Source organism: Barbatula barbatula, assembly GCF_947034865.1.
Source record: "Barbatula barbatula genome assembly, chromosome: 15".
In the NCBI taxonomy this organism is placed as follows: domain Eukaryota; kingdom Metazoa; phylum Chordata; class Actinopteri; order Cypriniformes; family Nemacheilidae; genus Barbatula; species Barbatula barbatula.
Window position 1 is genome coordinate 2479398 of NC_136778.1, and position 24462 is coordinate 2503859.

Below are 24462 nucleotides of genomic sequence, written 5' to 3' on the forward strand. Positions count from 1 at the left end.
TATACTTCCGTGTTTTTTATTGCCAGTTGCAAGAAATTGTAGTCTAGACTGTAGTGTATTATAGTAAAAATACATTTGGTAATGTATACTGCAGTAGGTCTATTCTGTTGTATTAACTGTATTGAATTGACAAACTATAGTGAACCTTTTCGACGATTAACCGCGGTTTTATTATAGTAAAATGTTTGTGGTGGATTCGTTACGTGCATTTGTGGTTTAACTGTATAATCATTTTTTATTTTATTTAATTTTTTATTGATGCTTAGAACAGGAACATAACAAAGGAGAAAGTATACGTCATATCAACCAAAACAATGATACTTTTAACAGGGTTATCAAGTTTGATCAAGTTTGGCGCGAGATCACATGCGATTAGGGGAGGAGCCCTAATGGAGCCCCACCCCCTGCATTTTATCCATTGTTCATAATTAACCAGCACAAATAACACGTAGCATTATTAATGTAACTAGAAAGACTATTAATACAGTATATAATTTTAAATAAAATGAAGAAACACATCTTCATTCCTTCCCATATCCTTTAACATTTCCCTTAGTTTTCAGATAATGTTTTGACTGCATCAATATGTATACGATGGGCTATATATTAAATGTTAGACGAGCTTTCTTCCAACTTACCTTCTCCATCGCGAAGTGTGTTCGCGCGATATTGTTGGTTACCTAGTAACGACGTACGGTGGCCGAGAATGTTCCGTCGACTTCCGTGTGTTCGCGCATCTATGTTGCCTAGTAACGAACGCAAACTGGCCGACATACGTGCTGGCGGCAGGAAACTTCACTTTGTGTGACTGCGCCTCGTATACAAGTACTGTATACTGGAGTATTATACTATGGTTCAAAAACACCACATTTTCTTAATATTAATAATAATCATGACATTTATAAAGCGCTTTACATTGAAGGGGGATCTCCTCAGACACCGCCAATGTTTAGCATCCACCTGGATGACGCGACGGCAGCCATATTGCGCCGGAACGCCCACCACACACCAGCTTAATGGGGGAGAGAAAACTTAGTTACTAAGCCAATTGGTACATGTGGAGGTGAAATGGCCAGGATGCCGGGGTTTACAACTCTTATTCGAAGGACATATATCCTGGGCTGTTTTTTTATAAACATTGTATCCACATTTTCGATGTACATTTTTCTTTTTGTATTGTTGTTTCACACATAATACACATAATATATGCAAATACAGCAATATAGTAGCCTACAAATAATAATATCTCTTAGTATATTACATTACATTCACGACATAACTGTCCAGCGTAAACTTCAATTATCATCGAGACATTTCCATACAATATAACATAAAACCCAAATAAAAAATAATAATAACAAAACAAGAAGAAAACAAAAACATCCTGGGACTTTTGATGACCACGGAGAGACAGGAGGACCTCGGATTAACGTCTCGTCCGAAGGACGGATTCCTATCTTAATTTGATCACTGTTTACTATAGTAAAGTATAGTCAGGTACAACATTATGACATTTCTACATATAATAAGTACATTTTATTTAACACTTATTTATTTGCCTATTATTATTATTATTATTATTATTATCATCATGTTTATTATTATTTGTTCTGATAAAGTGTTTAAGGAACATTATAATTTAATATACATATATTTTAATTCCATTTCGTAAAAATCGCGCACGCACGTCCCCATTAGAACTACAACTCCCCAGAATGCCCCGGTCTCACATCTACTTCCGGTTGTCCATGACTTCAAACATCTCCGCGGGGAAACACACACACGTTATGTCATGTTAGGAAGATTTCACAAAGTGTGGCGATGTCTTTGGTTTCTTCTATGTTGTGAGTTGCATAATGGTATGTATGTAACGTTATTTATATATATATATATATATATTTATATATATATTTCCACAGTTGTTATGACTTTTGTCCGTTAGTTTGCCTGTTACTACAGACTAGCATGATGTGTTGCTGTATTTAATGTGAATGCGACAGTTTTGCCAATGTCCCTCACATAGTTACCATGGTAACCGAGCTAATTATGGTTGCTACTGTAAATCTATAATTAACTTTGAGCTAACTGAATAGGATCTCCTACCATTTTAGTTTATTTGACTACAGTAACACTGAAGTGTGTGCTATTGTTATTAATATTGTTTATTGTTATCACATTTGTCATTTTATATGATTTATTTTGTCATTATTATTTTAAATAACAACTATAGTATCCAGCAATAACAATAAAACATATGGTATGAACTGTGGTTACCATGGTAACATAATACCGCGATATCAGCATCCACTGTTCCATGTGACATTCATGTTGTCTGGATGTATCGTAGTTTTTTGCTTTGATGGACTGGGACACAAGAAACGAAGTGAAAAGACGTAGCATCCGAAGGTTTTATGACGCCAGGGGTCTTGTCAAACTAATCTGGTCACCCTCGAGTGCCGCCTCCCTCTGGCCAATAGGATTAAAGTGACAGGGAAGAGGCTTTACCTATTCTTAGAGTATGTGAGATGGCAATCCTCACACAGTGAAGCAAAGAGTTGCACAGTCTTGCTTTCTGCCAGTTTTAACATTTTCACTTTATTTGCTGTATGACCAGGAACATCATTTTCACTTCCGCTGAACAAACTGACCCAAGCATGGAGCTCGGAAAAGCCAAGCTTCTGAGAACAGGGCTGAACACCCTCCACCAAGCCATTCACCCGGTGCACGGAATAGCTTGGACGGATGGTAAACAAGTTTGTCTCATGGGGTTGTATGCTGTTGACGGTGAGCCCACGTTTGGCGACACAAATGTCATCGGACAGTTCGAACACGTCTTGGGACTCTTCTGGGGGCCGCTGTGCTGCTCCGGATCCCCGGCCCTGCTCGCCGTCCAGCACAAAAAACACATTACCGTGTGGCAACTTCAGCTGAGCGCCTTGGAACAGAACAAACTACTGTGCACGCAGACCTGCGAGATGAGTGAGCCCTTCCCGCTGCTGTCCCAGGGATGCGTCTGGCATCCCAAAATGGACATCTTAGCTGTTCTGACCAAGCGGGACGCCTCTGTTCTGTTTTCCGTGCGGGTCGATAATCGCCGTGTGAAGGCCGACATCAAGGGCAGCGGCTTGATCCACTGTGCGTGTTGGACTAAAGATGGAACCCGGTTGGTTGTTGCCATCGGAAGTGCGCTGCACTCATACATTTGGAATGATATTCAAAAAAGCCTGGTGGCTTGTTCCTTCTGCCCCATTTTTGATGTAGGCGGGTATATCTGTGCCATCGAGTCCACCGGCGAGACCCAAGTTGCCGTAGCGACAGAACTGCCTCTTGATAAACTCTGCGGGCTCAACGCGGGCATCGCCTTCGACTTGCCAAACGCATCCGAGCCGGCATCATCACGGCCAGCTCCCGTTCTCACGGTGGACGCTGACTACTTTTTGGACTCTAGAAGGAGGTCGTGTGATTCAGAGCGCTCTGGACACGCCTCTTCATCCGGACCCATGGATCTTACTCATATTCTCGCCAAACACAGAAAGTCGGACCCGAGCCCGCTCATTCACTTGAGACGGCGGGATCACCTGACCGGATCCGGCCAGGACTCGTCCCATCTGATTTTGGTGACATATGAATGCAAGGTCACCACCACGAGGAAAGTCAGCATCCCCGGCATCTTGGTTCCCGACATCATCGCCTTCGATCCGAGCAGCAGCACCGTGGCAGTGGCCTCGAACACTTGCAACATGATTCTGGTTTATTGCATCACAGATTCCTCCATGCCCAACGTCCAACAGATTGAACTCGAAAAGAACGAGAGGCCCAAAGGGGTGTGCTTTTTCACCAGCAACATGTTGCTCTTTATGATTGGCCGCCAGAAGTCTAATGATCCTGCTTTCCTTCCCTCCTCCAACACGGACAAGTACATCTTGAGACTGGTGGCGAAAGAGCTGGTAGTCGACGAGGGCGCTGCCACGCTTGATGTTCTAAAGCCGGAGTCACCGATCCAGCGTCATGGGATTAGACGGCATTCTGAGAACATCTCCAAAGACGAGCGTTTATCAATTAAGGACTTAATTCTTCCAGGTGGTTCAGCCATTTTTTCTCCCACCAGTAGAAGGAAACTCATCGAGGAGGTACGCAGCTCAGAGCTCAGTCCCGTGGCCAGCTCGGCGGACATCTCGGACAGAGCTACATCTAGCGCTTCTTCGGTAACTCTGGAAAGCTACGACATGGATCACGTCAACCGCATGACCACGCTGGCCATAGCCGGCCAGGCCAGCCGCGATTCGAGTCGACCGTGTTCGCCCAGGTACGAGGCCTCGGAGAAGATGTACTCCGATGCCACTCCACCCAAAAACAGCTGTCAGTCCAAAGAGAAGAACCTGGAGCAGCTCACGCAGAACATGGAGAGGATCTTCTGCCGCTTCGCTGATGTTCAGCAGTGCCTCTCTGAAATCAAAGACTTCACGCAAAACGGCAAGAAGACGGCATGCAGTTATCCATCTGCTTATGAGCCGCAGTATGTGCACATCACATGTCAGGTATGAAAAAAGTTCGTATAAATCACACTTTATTCAGGGGAAACTAAACTTGAGAAGGAATCTACTCGCCACCTACTGCAGCCTACTCGCCACCGTTGAAAACCACACAAATAAATAAAAAAAATGTGTACGTAGCAGAACTCCTGCAATCTCCAATGATACTGTAAACACATGATGATGCATAAAACTACATTTTAATTACACATATATTAGACATTGTCGATATGTTAATAACACTATAACAATGTAAGTCAATTTTAAATGAATAAACACCAGTGGAAAAAATCAAGAGACCATTCCAAATTAACATTGAATCATCCTTTCTAGATGTATTGTGGTCATTCTAGTCCTGTGCTTGTTGAATTTCAACAAAATCAAACCTCAGGACTGACAAAGTCATCCGACAGCAATGTGAAAGACTGACAGCATGACAAGACACATGAAAACTGTGATAAAAATCAAGATTATCACATAAAAAAATATTTAAACTTTTCTAATATACACGTCCAAATATTACTGTTGTATTGCTTAAAAGTGAATGTGAACTTGTTTTCTTTGCAAACTTTGAGGTCTTTAAAAATACAAAGCAGCTAGTTTCTCCAGTTTTCTCCAGCAAATAAATATTAGCAGAAACAATGTTTTTATTTGTAATATTGTTTATTTCTGTGAACTACTAACAATATTTCTCCCATTTTTCAAATAAAAATATTGTCGAAATAAAAGAAAAGATACTTTTTTTCACATTACTAACACCTACCTATAAGTAGTACATTTTCAAATCGGGAATAAAATATTTTGAATTGTTCTCTAATTTTTCTCCGTGGCGGTATCATTCACAGTTTAAGAACCGCTTAAACAAACAATTTGATAATATATTTTTGTTCAATGTAAATACAGTTTTTGCAATGTGCAAAAAAGCTAAATTCATTGAAACTAACCCTCTCGTAACCGTATCCGTTGTTTAAAATGTATGAATGACAGTCATATTGTGAATGTGTCTCTTCCTCCAGAAACAGTTGTCAGAGAACGTTTATACAGACGAGAGAAGGCCCATGCTGCTGTGTGGAGGAAAGATCAGCCTGCAGGTGGTACAGGAGCTCTTCGGTCTGGCGGTCGTGGAGATGATGCACGGTATGTCTGGAAGAATGTGTCTCCCATTACAGTTACATTCTTTATTAAACACAGAGAGAACTTCCTCCATGTCTGTCACTGTTTGTACAGTATATGCTTTGACTTGTTCATCAGGGTGAAGTCATGCAGGAGTGTATCAATTCATATCATTGCATCAATAAACTGATGTCTCGCATGGACATTGGAAAGTAGTTTGAATTACAATAAACGCGTTTGAATTACAACAGATGGGATCTATTCTCTTTCAAGGGTGTTTTTCTTTGTTCCTGTGCTTTGGCTTCGTTTAATTATCTTTGACCAAAACGGGAAACTATTATTAGCTGCCAAAGGATTTGAAAGGTTTTAGTGTTAATCAGCTTACAGCCTTTTGTTGCACACATGTCCGCAGCCGATATACACTCGTACCACTGTGACATTAGCACTCGATGCTCATTTCACAGAGCATTTTTATAGCAGAATGTAAGATGCGGAGTTCTCTCATGGCTGTCTTTTTTCTCATCACAGGTCCCATGTGGCTTGTCCTGGTGGCTGATGCGGATGGTTTTGTCCCGCTAATGTTTAAACACAAGGACGAGCTCACGATCAGAAGCGCAAAGAGGAAATCTCCTGTAAGACCCCCTAGTGGTGCAGATGAATTACCCACCGAAAGTCCACAATCTCCAAGTTCAGAGAAATGACAACTCGTATCTTCTCTTCTGAACCGGCGGGATACCGATGACTCAGGGAAAATGTGATGCTGTGATGATCTGCTGGATGTTGTAGCTTTGTGAAATTTGACAGCTGTACTATTGTATCTGGAAAGCAAGGACGGTTTCTCAGAAGAAATACTTCAGTGCCTGCTTTATTATTTTGCTGAAATAGTTTCAGACTTGTTCCGTATTGTACAGACTACAAAATGAAGAGAACTTGGAATGTGCTAATAAAAAATGATAGCGATTGTACGCTTTTGCTTGTCATTATTAGCTTGATTTAAAAACGTTTGAGGGATAGAAGAACTGCATTTTGCACATTCTAATAAGACAAGGAAACATTCATGTTAATGAAGCGTTGACATAGATGCATACATGAGTTCAACATTATACAACGAATAATCATACAATTGTAATTAATACATACAAATCCTTTTATTATGATTTTTCTTTCATATAAAAGAATCATTTAAAAAATATGCTGAAGCTACCTGAGCCACACAGATTTTTATTAAACCTGGAATCAAGTCATTCAATAATATTTTAATTATTAATACAATTCAGGAAAGTTTGATATATCATGACGTATAGTCCATGTGTATAAATAAGAGTAACAGTAAAATTGCATATGTGGCTATTACTTCATGTAAAAATACAGAAATGGACTGAAAAAAGAAACTCAAATGTTTACAGTCCGACATATAACAGCTCACTTACAGTGTAATGTACACTAACACAACTCATCCCAGCGGTGAGCTGGAAAATCTGGATCTGCTGTCTTCAGACGTCACGCGCCGTTCAGATCGACCCTGAGAGATTTGCAACTGATGCTCTGCTTTCTGAAGAAGAAGAAATCATATACAGAATTTACTGTAAAATAATAATAAATGTAAACCAATATTTTTATACACTTTGCTTTTGTGATCAACATTGCATGGTGAATCTCTGTATAAAAACCTTTCCATGTATGACTCCAAAAGCCATCTGTGATGTACGCACCTGAGCTCCTCCAGGGCGATTTTGTTTCGTAACCTGACGTCTTCACTGATGGGGTAGGCCACCAGGATCATAAGGCCTGTTATGATGCAGACCACCGGGGCGGCACCGATGAGCAGTTTCAGCGTGTACACCACTGGAGGGGGCTGTCTGCACGCTCCTGTGTCATAACCAGCAAACCTGCAACCATTGACAAAATACACTAAACATTGCACTGTGGACACAAGCAAGAGCATCAGACAACGTTTTTAGTAAATGGGTGGGTTTCCCACAGTTTAGGAGAATTCCACAAAGGATTGAATCCACATCCCTTACAAAAATGACCCCAAAGTGTACAGCAAAGCCTGTTTTTAGGCAGATTGGTTACCATTTGGAATCACAGTTTTACTATACATACTACGGTTTAACCTTGGTTACTGTAGCAAATGTGGTACATTCATACATTGGTATAGTACCCGTTAGTTTATTGGTTTTATTTGTACCACAATTACTTTTCATAAGGGATGCTCTTAAGTGAAATTGGCTTGAAGCTTCTGAATGCATGGCAGAAAAAGCATTTGCTTTAAAATACTTTATTTCATTTAAAAAACTGTCATTTTTCACATATTTGTTCTGTCATTTTTTACAGTTTTCCATGTAAAATATATATTTTTTGAAATACAGAAAAAGACAAACTGGAAAATAATGTATTATATACTAGACTTATTTCTTGTAGTTCTACAGGAAAAATAATATTTTTTCAGTTTGTATTTTATTGATTCAGAATTCATCCAGTCAGATTCATAATCTACAACCAAAGGTGTAAAACGCATCTGAAGAGTTTATTTGCAATACAACAAAAATGTCCAAAAATCATGTATTTTTTCTGTTTTTACCGTGCTTTATGGTGTATGTTCGTTTAAGTTATTGTTACTGAAAACTGCAGTTTGTTTGATATTACTTGGAATACACGATAAAAATCTTGATTTTTTGCTAACAGCTCTTCATTACTTCCACTAAAATGACAAAATATACACCCATATCACAATTACAATTGTTTATTTCACTGTAAATAAATAAAATGTTTTCTCACTGTAAACAGAGCGTGGACACTCCGAGAGAAATCCCAGCAGCAAACTTGGTGAAGAAAGCATACAGAGAGTAGAAAATTGCCTCGTGTCCCTTTGAATTTCGGTTCACCAGTCTGAAATCATCCACCACATCTGGCAACATCGACCTGGACATGACACGACAAACATGATACGTCCATCATTCAACAAATCCTATTAAACGCAGACTTCAGTACTTTAATAAAAAGCTCTGCGGTTCTCAATTCGGGACGTCACCAATTAACCAGAGAGTATCTTTAAAGCCATGAAACCTGTTATTTCAAAAATTCTGGCGTATTAAACCTACATATAAAAGTCTGGGTGGTTTAAATAAACTCTTCTGGACTTTTATGGATGACGCTGAGGCTTTTAAATGTTTTCTCTCGAAGACACCACATGGACAAGGTCAGTGCAAGATTACATAAACGATAAACAAGTAGATGTGCACAATGCTACAGGATGTTATGTGTGGGTTCCAAGGCGTTGCTATGTGGTTGTTAAGTTGTTCTGAGCCTTTTAATCACATGGGGTTGATACGGCTCAGATTCCTTCAAATGACTACGCTTTCATAGCTAAAGGTGCTAAACAGGGTTCTGTGCAACAATGCCTTGGACCTTTTGTGGTTCCTCACAGAATTCAAAGATTTACAAAGAACCATTTCTTTCTCTGACTTTTACAGTTTTTCTACTAGAAAGAACCTCCATCTAAATATTTTTGACATATAACCTATTTTTTTAAGTGTTATGGTTTATATCTGTGTTTGTTTGTGAAAAAACAGTGATAGAAATCATAAAAGCACCCCTTTTTATTGACAATGCCAAATTGATGTATTGTATATTTTAACGCTTCATATTGGATTATTTTCTTATAAGTAATGCAGTAGTCATTTTGGAAGACTCACCATGGCAACAAGAGAGAAGCAGCCACACTCAGTCCAGATGATATGGCCACAATATAAGCCACTATCAGATTAGGGATGAACACCAGCATCAGCGTAAAGGGCATGATCCACTGTACAAAACACAAACTATCATGTAACACACAAACATATGCTGATTTAAAGGAGGCATTTCAACAAAAAAATACGTTTCAACTGATATGCAAATAATATGACATATGTGACCATAAAGAGGGGGTCCCATTATTTTGGCTGCCATGTTGTGATCACATGAGATGTATCCGTTTGGCAGATGCTTTTATCCAAAGTGATCTGCAGTGCATTCGAGCTATACACTTTATCAGTACATTTGTTCTCTGGAAATTGAACCCATGACTGTTAATGCAATGTACTACATTATAGGACATGCATGACTGAAGACTATTTCATTCGCTATTGGCAATCGTTGGTGTAAAATACATAAGAGAAATAGAAGTAATACCAAAAGGAGACGACGAAAGGGTTTGGCTAAAAAACATTTGGTAAAGCAAAACACATACCGTAATGCCACAGAATGCTGCGGTCTTCTTCCCGAACTTCTCAAGGAACCACTGCCAGAACGGGATGCTCACTGAGGCTGACATCTGAAAAGATGTCAAATAAAATATATATTTGCTTTTTAAAATCCGTTAAAAAACTTTAAACTGTTCGAATTTGATTAAAGCTGCCATTTCTGTTTCGGCCTCCTTTATGTAGGCAAATTTTCTTTCTACGTTTCGAGAAACAACTGATATGTCCTGCAAAATCTGACCCAACAGCTCAAATTATAAATCATTATCATAAGCTTATCATTATGATAAGAAACTGACGTTTCAGGTACATTCTCATTGACAAAATGATAAAAGTATTGATAAGGATATACATACTGTATATCAATAACTTGTCATTGGCTAAATTGTACAATGATGTCATCTTTTCATGTCTTTATCCAGTACTCACCAAAATTGTCAAAACAATGTTCTGAAAGTGATCCCGCAGCTCCACCGCATACGTGCAGAACAGCACAAAGTTACTTTGTATCAGCTGCGAATAAAGACATTCATTTTACTAGCACAAAGAAATACAATTTACATCCTGTGATGTCATCCTTTAGAAAAGCAATAGATGACACTTTCACAGATTTTGCTGTTGAACAAATGTGAATGAATTTATTTCTAGCGTTTGGCTTCTGAACCCATTTGTATTTGCTAAATTTCATAGTTGTTGTGGGTGTGCTGTCAGGTTGCTAAGGTGTTGCTATGCACTCAAATAAACTAGCCTCAAATGACATACAAAAACAACTTAAAACGTGAAAACTTGACAGGTAAATGTTAAAAAAAACTACAGGTATTGTACTGGCTTTTGTGAAAACTATAAGCACTATCTTATCGCTCTGGATAAAAGTGTCTGCCAAAAGCTTAAATGTAATATTCTGGTCTCCAGATATAGAAACCCTTTCTCCAATATGAGTTTTTTCAGCCAAGTTATGCTTGTCATACGAACAATGAACACCATGAATAATTAAGAAAATCACGTACCTGGATGGCCACAGATATGAAAAGGAAAGCGGCCGTGAGAGTGATGTAGGACCTGTGTTTCATGACCAAAATAAAGCCCTTATGGAAGGGAATAGATTTCTCAGTTTTAGGTGCGTATGGATCTAAAGCAGCAAAACACAGAAATCTCATTAGATGAAGTACGGCAAAGTTAAAGTGAGATAGTTCATCTATACTGTGTCTACATCTATGTATGTCTAGGAGAAACGACAAGAGATCTGATCTGTGATTTTCCTTTCTTATAAGTTAATACCACACATGCTCACCATCTCTCTCTTTGACTCCCAGGAACATGATGACTGTACAGACCAGAAACAGTCCACCGATGACACCGCCTGCGATCATGTACACCTCTTTCTGTAAACACATACAGACCGTAAGAGATCATGGAACCAAATATTTCATTCACATTTAATTCTGCAGTTCTGTTTGAGTATCTGGTTCATGACATTCAGTGATTTGCAGCGTCGGTCATTCGCTGTACGCTCTTGTAGCTGCGACACCACAAGAGGAACCTTTCAATCTAATCCCCACAGACGGGAACTGCGATGCTTCAAACAACCTCAGGATTGTTTGCTATATTTCCACGGACTGCCGCAAAGGCCTTCAATATTGTTTCAGATCAAAAAGAGACGTTTTGGAAGAGCTGACAGGCACACCCAACCGTCCCGCTGACTATAAGCCTCGCCACAGAGGAATGCACGGTGACGCGGAGCGGCTGGCGACCCGGGACGTCCCAGAGAGGTTTGACCAGGAAAAGCTTTCCAGTCATGCTTTAAATAGCTGTGGGCATTCATGGTTCTTCATGCTGGGTTTATACTGTGAAACCCTCGGCCACATCCACAAACCCAGCTTATCGCTTCGGCGACATGTTGGAATAGATTGACGGAGTAATGAGGTTGTCGGGGCCAACATTTACATTTGATAATGCATTTATTTAGGTTTTTGTTTTCAGTTGTTTTTCCTAAGGTCAAACCCCAAAACTGTCCAAACTGGCCAAAACCCGACAAGCAATGAAAATGGTTATGATTTCTTACCATACTGCATTTTGGTTTTGCAATTAAACTCATATTGTATGTATACTATGACCAGTATTTGATAAATAATATCATTATTTCCAGTTCTGCTTTAAAAAGCTGTGTAATAAATAATAAATAATATCAATATTTACTAGTTACTTATTACAGCCAAGCATTCACTTAATGCAAAATATGCTAAATAAGCCACCAGGAGTTGCTGACATTAGATATTATTTACTAGCTCTTTTTTATAACAAGTTAAACTATTCATGTTCTGTGTTTTACCCTTTGTTTTTTGTGTTTTTTCGTTTTTGTTACGCCGTTAAACTAGCAAAATTGGATTCGGACCTGCGCCGTGTGCTTTAAACCATGCGATTAGATCGTGAAAATAGGGCCCTTACAGTGTTTATATAACGGACACTTTGAGAGTGTGGATTACATATACACTGTGAGAGTTAATTTGACCCTTTTCAATACTGGCATTTTTTTCAGACCAAAGTATTACAAATGTGAGAATTATACATTAAAGCACATATTGTAAAGTAAGACATAGGACTTTGATGTTGATTGCACTATTGCACCCACACCTATATTACACACAGTATTACGTTTAATTACTTCAGAAGTAACTGTATTTAAATCCCTTACTTTTTTTACTGTAATACAGTGATGACACGGACACATACCGCATGAAACAGGAAGTCATGTGATAGCGCCACAGTCCTGGTGATCTCCATGCCGCTGCTGTTTCCCAGGTGACCGGCTGACAGGTTGTGATGTGGACAGTGTTTCATTGTGTGTGCGCTCGCTACAATCTGACCTTGAATGGCGGCACCAACCAGCGTCCCGAGTACCTCCACAGTCATACCTGCAGATCACACGTGCATGAAGAAAATGTATTATTTATGTATTACTTGGATAAAATGCAAGCATGCAGGAACATAACCTCATGAGTTCAATCCAAGCGCGTGTGTGTGAGCTGTGCTTACGGTAAGCTGTAGCAGAATCTCTCTCGTGTTGGTTGGTGCTCAGGAACATGGTCAGGGCGGAGTAAGGCACGTGGAAACACTGCAAGGTGAAATTATAATATGCTTATAAATAATAAACATCACAAACAGTAGCGTATTTATAAAAAGACACATCCATGTTTTGTCTGCTATTGACAAATTGACTAACCCTGAGAAATGATTTCAGATTTTACTATCCTTGCTTTTTTATACATTGGATTCTAGAGTAACTTGGTTCTCGGTAACATGGGTTTTTGGACAATAAAAAAGTTGCAATGTTGCATCGAGGGTGCTTCTGAACAGTGTACCAGTTTAAATGATTCAAACTAAATGGTCCAACTTGATAAAATCGTTGAATTCTCAAAATCATGCAAAGAAAAGTACATTCATATAGTTATGACTGAATATTTCCTATGGGTATATTATTATTATAAGTAAATACAACAAGCAGCATGCTAAATACGAAATAAAGATGTTTAAAGTGAGTCCTATAACCTTTGCCATGTTTGGTCGAAACAGAAAGTTGTTTAAGTAGTTTTACACACACATTGTCTCAAGTTTAGTTTTGGTACCCTCATCACCACACAACGACTCCTACAAAAACTGATCTTTAGCAGTTTTGGTCCCGTTGCTGGTACTTTTGATTTTAAAATGTGGAAACGACAAAAACATCTTCGAAATACCAGCTGAAATGGTGGAGAGTTCTGTGAGTTCTCACAAGCGAAGAATCTATAAAAAGGCAAGTGAATTGGGGATCCAAAATGAAGAGCAAGTCCATCTACTAGGGACTTTATAACCGCTCACATTATCTTAAACAGAAATAACTTACAAGCTCGGAATCAATTGTATTTATTCCAAAAACAAAGTGAGCATTGTCTGCTGAAATCTGTAGAAGAAAATCAATACTTTGCAAAGTACAGTAAAACCTTCCCTGAACTTTCATATTGAATTACACACTTACTGTAAGTGCAAACTTTTCTAAAAGCCAAGCAGACCGATACCGAAATAATTCAGAGCGATTGCCTTTGTTCCTTACAAATGCCCCAAGTCAAAAAGCCGTGTTGGGTTTAATCCGGAGGAGCTCGAGGACTTGTTTAATTTATACACAACCCAAGGTCTAATAATGAAAAACGCACTCATTAGAATAGTGCACACAACTCTCATCTCATATATGCATCATTTGGATACTACAAGCAGCTGGTGTTTCTCAGACTTGTGTCCGGAAGACAATGAAACATGCTAAAAGAAGAAACCGGCATTTATACTCTCCGGTGGCTTTAACCATGTATTTATCAAGTAGTGACTTTTCATTACGCCGTAGACTGCTGCGGTCGCGGAGGCTTTCCTACTCGAGCTGGCGAGATTTACCCAGGATTGTATGTGTTGGTTTGTGCCAAGCCACGGTAACAAAAGACAGAAATACAAATAAATGATGAAAAAGTCTATGTAGGCATCAAAGACACTGGGTCTGTAGATAACCACTTCTGTTGACAAGGATGTGTTTATTTTAAAACCGGGGTAGTGTAGGGTGTGTACTGATATATAAAACATATCAATGAAATTATTCATTATCAGTAATAATATTCATTATAAAATACTCAAATATTTAAAGGTGGGGTAACAAGTTCATGCATTCTGACTTCTTTACACAATTAAACGTACTGGCTTCACAAGGTCAACTTTGTCAAAAACCAGTTCAACGTATGATGTATTTCTGTGCTCAATTCACTCCACCACGGTTCGTACAGGTTTCAGAAAGTTTTTTTTCCCATTTTCGTAACAAGGGTTTTTAATCCCACGCGCGAGAAAGAGAAAGAGCACACCCATCAATGCCGCTTCACTAGGCTTACATAAGTTTGGTGATGAATGTTATATAAATGGTGGAAATAACTCTAGATTTGGAGATCGTTTGAAACTGATAGATGGAGCGGTCCCAGCACTAAAAGATGCCGGAGATAAACAGCACCGGGTAAGTCAAACTAAGTCATATGTCTGTGTTTTGTTGGTATTCGGCACGTACACGCATAATGTAAACAACACGAATGGATAATACAATGATGTATTGCGTGCTCATGCTATAGTCTCGCCCGCCTCCAGCACCTCGTCTTTATCTGGAAATAATCGTACAGCTGTGTCTCTCTTTTATAAATTTGATCAAACTAAATACTGTTCGAAGATACAACGCATCCAATACTATATATGTAGTCAAGATTAATATGAGATGCATGTTCTGCTTGTTTTTCTTCATGTTTCAGATGAATTTGTGCATGGACGAAAACAAAACATATCACAGAGGCAGCGTTCGATCTGAATGTATCTGCGGGGCGTTTGAGACCACATGATGGATGGAGATTTAAAAGTGGTTAGTCAGTGTTTGGTATTAAGATCGACCAGAGTATTTTGACTGCAACCTTTAAAAACACGAAAGCTAATGAAGTGTGCCGGATACGTACTGTGATGAGAGTTTGGTAGAGACAGTAGAAGCCCAGATACCAGATGAACCTCCCATTGGTGAAAGGTGGAACAAACCACAGATAGAAATAAGACACCACCATAAATGGAGTGCAGCCAACCATCCTAAAGAGAAAAAAGATACTTGAGGATGTGCATTAGAAAGACAAAATCTCATTCATTTCTCAATTACTTTTCCTAGACATCGTTGGACATTAAACGGAGAGCAAACAGAAGCTTTGGCTCAGTTATCTCTTTAGAGACAACGAGTCAGAAATCTGGATTATGGGTTTGATTCCAAAGTCATACACATACCGATACAAATGAATTCACTGTATTGGGAAATAGTGTCCGTCAAATGCATGAATGTGACTATAGCTTCACCAACAAGACCTCCTTCAAGGCAAGTCATAAGGGCACCAAACACTGAATGTTGTCTTTGATAGATGATCTGCGGCTCTCCCTCATTTCAGCTCCTATACTAATCAATATAATCTAAACAGAGCAACTTGAGTGTCTTCTTAAAGCTACAGTGAACATTTGCAAAGGTGATTCAGCGGGCTGTAGGAATGACCATCTCCATCATTAGACCACAAAACATATTCTTTCTACAATACTGGAAATGTTATGAGGATGTGAGGAAATGTGCCGGCCATTCATAATTCATATACAATCCTTCCATAGTATTACTAGAGAGGCAGCTGACATCCTAGTAAAGGAGGAATTTCGTATATTTGTTTAAGCATTCAGTCCCAAGCAAATAATTTACACTGTATGTACCATATACAGTATTTATACCAAACAACATTGAACCCCATTGACTTCCATTAATGGTCCCAAACCATTAAAATATCTTGCTTTGTGTTCAACTGAAGAAAGACTCACGACACGAAGGTGAATAATTGCTGACAGAATTTTTATCTTTGAGTGAACTATCCCTTTAACAGCTGACTAGAAGCAAAGCTTGTCCCGCATGGGCAGTTGTTAAATACTGAATTGCCTGACCTTTGCCAGTCAACTCTAGAACTATCGACCCTGTTCTTGTAAAGAAAACCTCAGCGTGTGTCCAGATCCTTTTTCAGCAGGTTTAGAGGCTGACCTCTGTGTCACTAAACAAGCATAAGCAAACAAGCAGCACAGAGAACAGGGAGGAAGAGAGACGGGCCTGTTCTGGCACAGTCCAGATGCCACCGCTGCAATGTAGAGCCCCTGTGTCCCCTTATGACTGCTTGGCTTTCAGCTACACAAAAAAGCCACGGGACAGTGAGAGAGAGAGAGAGAGAGAGAGAGAGAGAGAGAGAGAGAGAGAGAGAGAGAGAGAGTGAGAGAGAGAGAGAGAGAGAGAATGAATGAATGAATGAATGAATGAATGAATGACTGAGTGAGAGAGAGAGAGAGAGAGAGAGAGAGCGAGAGAGAGAGAGAGAGAGAGAGAGAGAGAGAGAGAAAGAGAGAGAGAGAGAGAGAGAGAGAGAGAGAGAGAGAGAGTATCTAATTATCACTTATTATAAACTTCTGGATTAAAATTACACAATTTTACTACATAAATAAGTGCATATTATTTCTTTAAAACATTTAAATGCTAATTTCTATTATTTTCAAAAACAAAGAAAACAGAATTAAACATATATATATTATTATACATACATTAATGAAATAAGGTTTGGATGATCATTTTAGAAATCCTCAAACACAAATGTCTGTATCACGGACTATACAGTATATTGTTTAAATAATGTATTTGGAATGAAAGATATTTTAGGTTTTATAGCAGCTTGTGAATGTAGGAACGACACGGAGCTTCTAAAAAACAATAGTGGCTTAAAAAGGAGTGAAAAATAACGACCAGAAACATGTGTCCAGAACTACTTCTCGTTTCATTTTTTCATAATCTTTTTTATAATCTTACATGTATAATAAATTATTAAAGGTATTCGTTTTACAATTTGATTTGGTTAAAAATGTTCCGTTGGTTGTATTCTGCTCAAACATTTGTGTAATGTTAAAAACTGAAACAGGAAGTTAGTTTGGACCAGCGTTGTTTACGTTTTCTAAAGTGGTCTATATAAATAATCACAATACATATTTAGATTTACTGTATAATGATAAAAAATTGTTTTAACCAGCTTAAAGTGATTTGGTGGTACAATCTGGCCACTAAGCTGGTTTCCACTGGTCAGACTGGTCTAATGGTTTTGGAGTGGTTATAGAGAATGGTCTGTTGGTCGGGCCTGTACACCAGCAAACCAACGTTTTCAGCATAATAACTGGATCCCACTGATGACACGAGTAATGGGGGAAATTCCCCTTTGAAGAGGTAATGTTGTAGAATCTGAAAATCTAAATGTTGTCTTTGTGTTGGAAAGGCTCTGACACGATAAACATTTAGACAAACCGGGAGACCCAGATGGGCAAGGCTGAGATGTTTCGCAGTGATGCTCTAAACACAAAATGTAACCATTTCCTGCCAGACAACGTGGTGTCATATATAAGTAATAATGGGAACTTCCTGTAAGTCGTCACTTCAGCTGTTTGGGAAGCACACATGGGACATTGTGATAGGTAGATATTAAGCAAAATCTGTGAATTTCAGCATGAACATGATCATAAACGTTTGTTTAAATCTCTTGGTCTTCCTCAGTAAATATTAATGATATCAAGGTTATTTTCTTTATATTCTGCTGTGTTTTTACAAGCAGGGTCACAAATCAAAACATTCAAGGAATAAAACAGAACATGTCTCTTACCACGGCATTAGTCGCCCAATCTTTGTCCATTTGCTCTTGGTAATGAAGAATCCCACAATGGGGTCAGTGACCGCCCCCCAGGCCTTGCCGACGAACAACACCATTGAAGCTTGAAATGGGTTAATCTGTTTGGAGAAGAGAAAGTGATGCACTGCACATCCAGTCTAATCCTTTTTCTCTATTCAGCCTGTTTTACATTTCTTGCTTAAAAGTATAAGAACAGAAGCTCTGCATTAATTTAGATTGCTCATTTAGGAGTGATTTAATGTTCTCTACTAACACCATCCCTCGGCTATGATATGGATACATTTTTCATTCTAATGTCTCACCTGTGCTATGTCAAGGAGATATATCTGCAGAAAGAAGCCGGTTGCGCTCCCAGCCACCTGATTTGGTGCTCCACCGATGGCGTAACATAGTTTGCTGCATACAGAGAGCTTTTGATCCAGCCGAGTCTGGAAAATATTTAGGGTGTCAGTCGGATTGAATGTGACAATAAAAAGCAGATGATAGGAGCTAATACCTTATATAAATAATTAGAAAAATTAAAAGGCCACTTTAAAAACTGTTTTTCTGATTTAAAAATGTGCTATTTGTTTAGGTTAAAATATATTTTTTATCCTTTTTTTGATCATTTTTATTTCATTCCGTGTGAACTACAACCATAAATAAAAATATTCTTTCTATTTGCATTTATTTGTAGAAAATGAAAACTGGAAAATCAGGTCAAAATAACATAAAAATCCTCTGTATTTCTTCAGACCTCAAATATGCAAAGAAAACAAGTTCATATTCACTTTTAAGCAATACGACAGTCATACGTGCACATGTATTTAGGAAAAGTGATAACCTGGACTTTTATCACAGTTTTCATGTGTCTTGTCATGCTGTCAGTCTTTCACACTGCTGTTGGATGACTTTGTCACTACTGAGGTTTCATTTTGTTGAAATTCAATAGACTGAAATGCATCTTAATACATCTAGAAATGCCAATTCAATCAAATGTGTGAATGGCCTCTTATGGCTGTATATCTTTTATATTAAAATGTTATGGTTATAAAAGAGGGCATGCAAAAACATGCTGATACCTCTAATGGTAAAATCAAGTAAATCTTTCAACTTTTTACACAAACAAACTCAACTTTTTGTACAACTTTAATTCAGACAAAGTTAAAGAAATAGTTTGCACAACAAAGAAAAAAACCCTTATTCCCACTCATTCAAAACTTGTACTGTATATGAAACACAAAAAAGGTATTTTGAGAAATGGTTCTGTGTCCATACAATGTGGTTCGGTTAAAATATATTTTGTGTAGAAAGTCACACAGGAGTCATGATGTCATGATGGTGAGAAAAGATGACAAAATCACTTTTTGGGAACTGTCCCTTTAAGTTTCATGTCACTCAGTAGAACATAATGAGAGTTTGACCCTGGTGTGTGACAGTTTTGCTTATTTCCTCAGTGTAATGGATCTCAGTTTTGTTGTAGTTGACTGATGATCGATGGTTACGGCTGCTAGACCATCACCGTGTGCAGTTATGTTGTCTGAGTCTTCATTGAGGTTTTTGGGTGAGAAGCAGCATCTGGCTTTCTGCTGTAGAGTCTCAGTTTACTGCAGTATGTGGGTGGGATAGTTTAAAGGGTCTTCAGCCCGTGACCCTTTGAACCTCAAGTAATATTTAATCCAGATGTTTTCATCGCAGTCGGCGACGAGACATTTGATTAAAGAAAATATTCTTAAAAATAATGGATCTCTACTGATTCTACCACGTGAGGTTCCACAAAGCCTTTTTTAAGGAAAAGGTTAATAAGTCTGTGGTTATGAATATGGTCCTTAAAGCAAATCTTTTTTCAGGGTTCTTAAATGGACCTGTAGATACATGTAAGTAGATGATTTTTAATATCGCAATTATTTCTCCTGGAAATAAATAAGATGAAAATGGAGAGCAGATGTAAACCATTGCTTAAGTCTCCTGCCTTAGATATTTCTCCGAAAGAAATGTCACAAATGTCTCCATTAGATTTTAAGAAGAGATCTCACAGATGTCTCAAACTGAGCTCAAATTTGTCAAGTCAATCAAAGGTCAATATTATTGAAGATCTCAAAATGAACTCCAATGATTCTCAACAAATGAACCCATATCAACATTTCTTCCCGGCCCCGGATAAGCGGAAGAAAATGGATGGATGGATGGATGGATGGATGGATGGAAGTTGAACATCTAAGACAACTAAGTTAATGCATGAAAGGTAACTGAGAACTTTAACAAATCTCCCCCGCTATAAAGGAGCAATATGAAGAAAGAAGAAATATGAAAAAAGAAATCAACAAAACATCATTATGTCTTTTTGTGTGTTTTCAGTGGCTTTCTTGTGAATGAGAGAGAGTAAACGTGTGTTTTATTGGGTGTGTGCCCGCAAACGTGTGGTGTGAGAAGAGAGCCGAGAAGAAATCTTTTCAACATATTAAAGAAAGTCTAAGCTCCATCTGGCCAGGCATATATTTACGATCTCTCCTCCAGAGATCTCACGAGACAGTCAGACAGACGCTGAAAATACACATCTCACACACGGCTTCTGAGCTGCTAACTCACTCATCCATTCAATGAAAGCCAATGATTGGCGTCTCCACATCAATGTGCACTCTGGCCAGCCCTTCCAACAAAACCACCACAGAGGACAAGACGCTCTTCAAAAGACTTGCTGACTTTGTTTCTGCTGTTCTCAACACCATCGTAATGAGAAAAAGAGGAAAAACACCTGAAATCACAACTAAAAGGCCGCAATACAATATAAATGTGGGTTTGGAAAGTCTCTGCATGGGCTGAAAATGGATCTCACTTTTTCTCACAAAGCTTGTTTTGGTTGCTCTTATCGTGATGGTCACAAACAGGAAGTCATTGAGTCGAGACACAAAATATCCGACTTCCTCGAAGATTGAAAAGACTGAATTCACGATAGCAGCACTTATGTGCGGGAAGAGAGATATGAGACGAATCGATGTTGACGAAATCCACCTTAGCACCTTACACAAGAAAGCATAACATGCAATGTCCCCTGATAGCAAAACATGGCTAGAATATAATTGAACCCAAAATGAAATTAAAGGCATTATATTTTGCATTAAAATGCATGCTATTTATTACACTATTATGTTACATGCAAACACTCATAATATGAAAAAAATATTTATGCAGTATATCATGGTACTATTTCTTACTACTAACATTTTGTATCTTAAATATGATTGTGTTTGGACAGGATGAGGAGAGGTATCCAAAAATGTCACAGGTCAAAATTATAAATAAGCACAAATCTTGATGGTCATAAAAAGACTTGATTTTTAAATCAATTAAACGTTCTTATCTTTTACCTTAAAGTTTTAGGTCAAACATTATATTTACCCATTAAAACCCATAATTTTTCCTCACACGAGCCCATCCGCCCCACAGCCGCCCGCAGCTCTAATCTGACGTTGTGTATGTTTGTGTGAGAATGAATCTGGGTGACATAATGAAGGATTGAAGGGTTTATGACCAGCGGGATTTGAAAACACATTTGGTCATTACAAGGTCAAATCCATCCTGGCTTTTCACATCTAATCTAAAGGAGATTTTTGTGCAGAGACTGCGTCAAACTACCTCCAAACCTCGACGGGTAAATGTAGAGATCCGTTTTCTCTAGAATTTTCATTTCTGGGTGAACTGTTCCTTTAAGCAATGTATAGTATCTGTCTCACTATTCTTCAACCCTTCAGAAGTGATACTGAACCTGTGTAAGAAAACAAGAGCTCCATAAGTGTTTTCCATACATTATTGACACACACCCTCCATCTTCCTCTATTACTCCACCAGAAGGTCACAGCAGAGGAACAATCTGACTTTTATTTTACTGACCGTTCATCCTTAATATCTGATGGTCACTGTGTCTCCAGACCTTCTGCTATTTGCACGCCCTCTTTCATAACCTGCTGATCCATTCTATCTTTCAGAGTAAAACAATATTTCCTCTATAGATTGAAATCATTACTTGGCGTCTATAGGTGCATCTACTTCATTTAAAGATGTAAATGAATAACCGTTTATTCACCTTCATGTTTTTCCAAACCTGAATGACTTTATTTCTTCTGCAGAACACAAAAGACATTTTAAATAACGTTGATAACCAAACAACATTGGACCCCATTGACCTTCTCAAATAGTCACTTCTCAAAATATCTTCTTTTGTGTCCCACGGAAGAAAGATATTCATACTGGTTTGGAATGACATGAGGATGAGTAAATTATTCTAGAATTGTCATTTTAGGGTGAACTATCCCTTTAAGAAACATGCAGTTGGTACTATCTGAGATCTGACAGATCTATAAAAAGACAATGCTTTATATTCCGTAAGTCGCAAAATGGTCAAACATACCGCTCTTGTGTATGACCAGCTTGTCATATGTCAGCATTTTTATACAACAAAAATTCTCCAATTCCTATCTTTCTTATTCGACTTCTGTTACTGTAAATCTGCTCAATTTACATATACTGTAGGTATATAAAAGAAATGCTGTTTTAAAGAGGTTCAACTCAAACGTACATTTGAGTTTCAGAATCAGTGATGTATCTAAACAGCCTTCGGGCATGTGTGTGTTTGAAAAGCATCCCTACATGCATTCCATGCCATCATTAAAACATGCCATTCCACATATTTTCATAGACATACGGATGCAGAAATATTTCAGGCGAATCAAAACAGAAAGCAGTGCAAGTGAAAAAAACACCTGTTTCCCTGCTAAGTCTTTATGAAGAATCCAAGTGTGTTGTTTTTGTAATGTATTTGGGATGATTTAATCATTTTTCGACGCTATACAATTCACGCGTTATGCTATTTTTTAGATTTTCCACTGGATCCTAAAATGATGAAAGACTGATGAATCAAAAGGCATCCCATGTCTTACCTGTGGTGGGATCTTGGTGAAAGCAGGTTCAGGATGGTTCCTCATGAGTTTATCTCCGGCTGTAACTGGTGCTTTCTCACCCTTGGCCATGTTGTCCGGAGGGACGGGTGCAGAGACAGCAGACGAACTGCTGGGTTTCTCAGAGGTGGCTGTGCCTGCTTACATTCACATACTGCACCGGCACGAGGAAAGGAAGGGTTAGTTACAGATACAGAAACCACTCACACTTTCCTAGCTGTCAATCACGGATTTCAGCCAATCGGATGGCTCACTATATTAAAACAAGCTCTTTAGGACCTGAACCTAAATAAGTTGTCATATCAGAATCACAGACTTACAACTGCGAAATAAACATTCATACAACCGGATTTTAAAATCTGCTCCTATGCTTTGTAAAATGTATTTACTGGCAATTTAGATTCTACTACGTTTGGTTCTACTATTTATTTTTATGGCAAAATCAATTAACATAAGACAAAATATAGTATTATACTAAACTAACATCATATATTACACTAACAAAAACGTAGATTACTATAATGTTATTTACTATATTCTTTGGAGAATCTTAAAGTATCATGTTTTCTATTTAACATCATTGATTTAGATTATCTCATGTTTTATATTTCACATCATTAATATATTTTAATACAATGCTGTTAGTACACTGTTTTATAATATTTATTACAGTGACACAGAGGTAACATGTACAGGCTATACAATATCACATTGCCCATCAGGAGAGAGAAAAATACATATAGACAGAGAAAAAAAAGAAATAATAGAAATATATATATATATATAGAGAGAGAGAGAGAAAGAGAGAGAGAGAGAGAGAGAGAGAGAGAGAGAGCTGTATTCTAACCTGAGTGATGCGCTGAGCTCCGCGGCTGCTGAAGCTTTGATGAACTGCGGCTCATTCCTGCAGTCTCTCTCACAAGAGTCTGATTACTAAACACACACGAGCGCCCCCTACAGACACACACAGATATCATACTTACACTGCAGTAACTGCATGGATCAGATGTGTGTTTAGAGTTTAGAGTTAGTGATCCAGAGTTACATAATCGAGTGTTAAGTCAGTGTGACAGTTAAAATATTATTAAACAAAATCGTTGAGATCTCGTTATCCTAACACAAAAAGAGTAATTCCATAATTGACTTCAAATTATTAAGTAATTGTGTAAAGAAGAGTATGACTGATAATGGATTATATTATATACCTGATCATAATGTAAATGTTTGGCGAATACGAGCACTGATGTCATTTCAATAAACTCAAAAGGTTAAAGCCTAACCTTCACTGTAAGCTTTTACCCTTTAAAATATTTAAAAGAAATAATGGATCATTCCCAAAGAAGAACGAGAAGCTACTCGCGTA

The 24462-nt window shown here is 38.3% G+C and overlaps 2 protein-coding genes across 5 annotated transcripts; one reads left to right on the top strand and one right to left on the bottom strand.

The window, feature by feature from the left end:
* The first annotated feature begins 1722 nt into the window (after positions 1-1722).
* On the top strand, positions 1723-6624 carry wdcp (WD repeat and coiled coil containing). Of its 3 annotated transcripts, XM_079474641.1 has the most exons (5): positions 1751-1859; positions 2348-2516; positions 2615-4538; positions 5549-5669; positions 6174-6610. In XM_079474641.1, exons 3-5 carry the CDS (start codon positions 2655-2657, stop codon positions 6344-6346), a joined length of 2178 nt encoding a protein of 725 aa, XP_079330767.1. In that variant the 5' UTR covers positions 1751-1859; positions 2348-2516; positions 2615-2654; the 3' UTR covers positions 6347-6610. The 3 variants fall into 3 exon arrangements, with proteins under 3 accessions (XP_079330765.1, XP_079330766.1, XP_079330767.1); XM_079474639.1 differs by lacking the exon at positions 2348-2516 and having other exon boundaries at positions 1723-1859; XM_079474640.1 differs by having other exon boundaries at positions 1725-1859; positions 2348-4538; positions 6174-6624.
* On the bottom strand, positions 6496-24011 carry mfsd2b (MFSD2 lysolipid transporter B, sphingolipid). Of its 2 annotated transcripts, XM_079474642.1 has the most exons (15): positions 23947-24011; positions 23082-23253; positions 18468-18593; positions 18139-18263; positions 15394-15517; positions 12923-13001; positions 12620-12801; positions 11181-11271; positions 10897-11018; positions 10319-10402; positions 9880-9963; positions 9344-9453; positions 8427-8570; positions 7358-7534; positions 6496-7197 (listed from the first exon to the last, which is right to left on the bottom strand). In XM_079474642.1, the coding sequence occupies exons 2-15, from the start codon at positions 23169-23171 to the stop codon at positions 7146-7148; spliced, it is 1590 nt and encodes a 529-aa protein (XP_079330768.1). In that variant the 5' UTR covers positions 23172-23253; positions 23947-24011; the 3' UTR covers positions 6496-7145. The 2 variants fall into 2 exon arrangements, with proteins under 2 accessions (XP_079330768.1, XP_079330769.1); XM_079474643.1 differs by lacking the exon at positions 23947-24011 and having other exon boundaries at positions 6771-7197; positions 23082-23271.
* Positions 24012-24462: the final 451 nt, after the last annotated feature.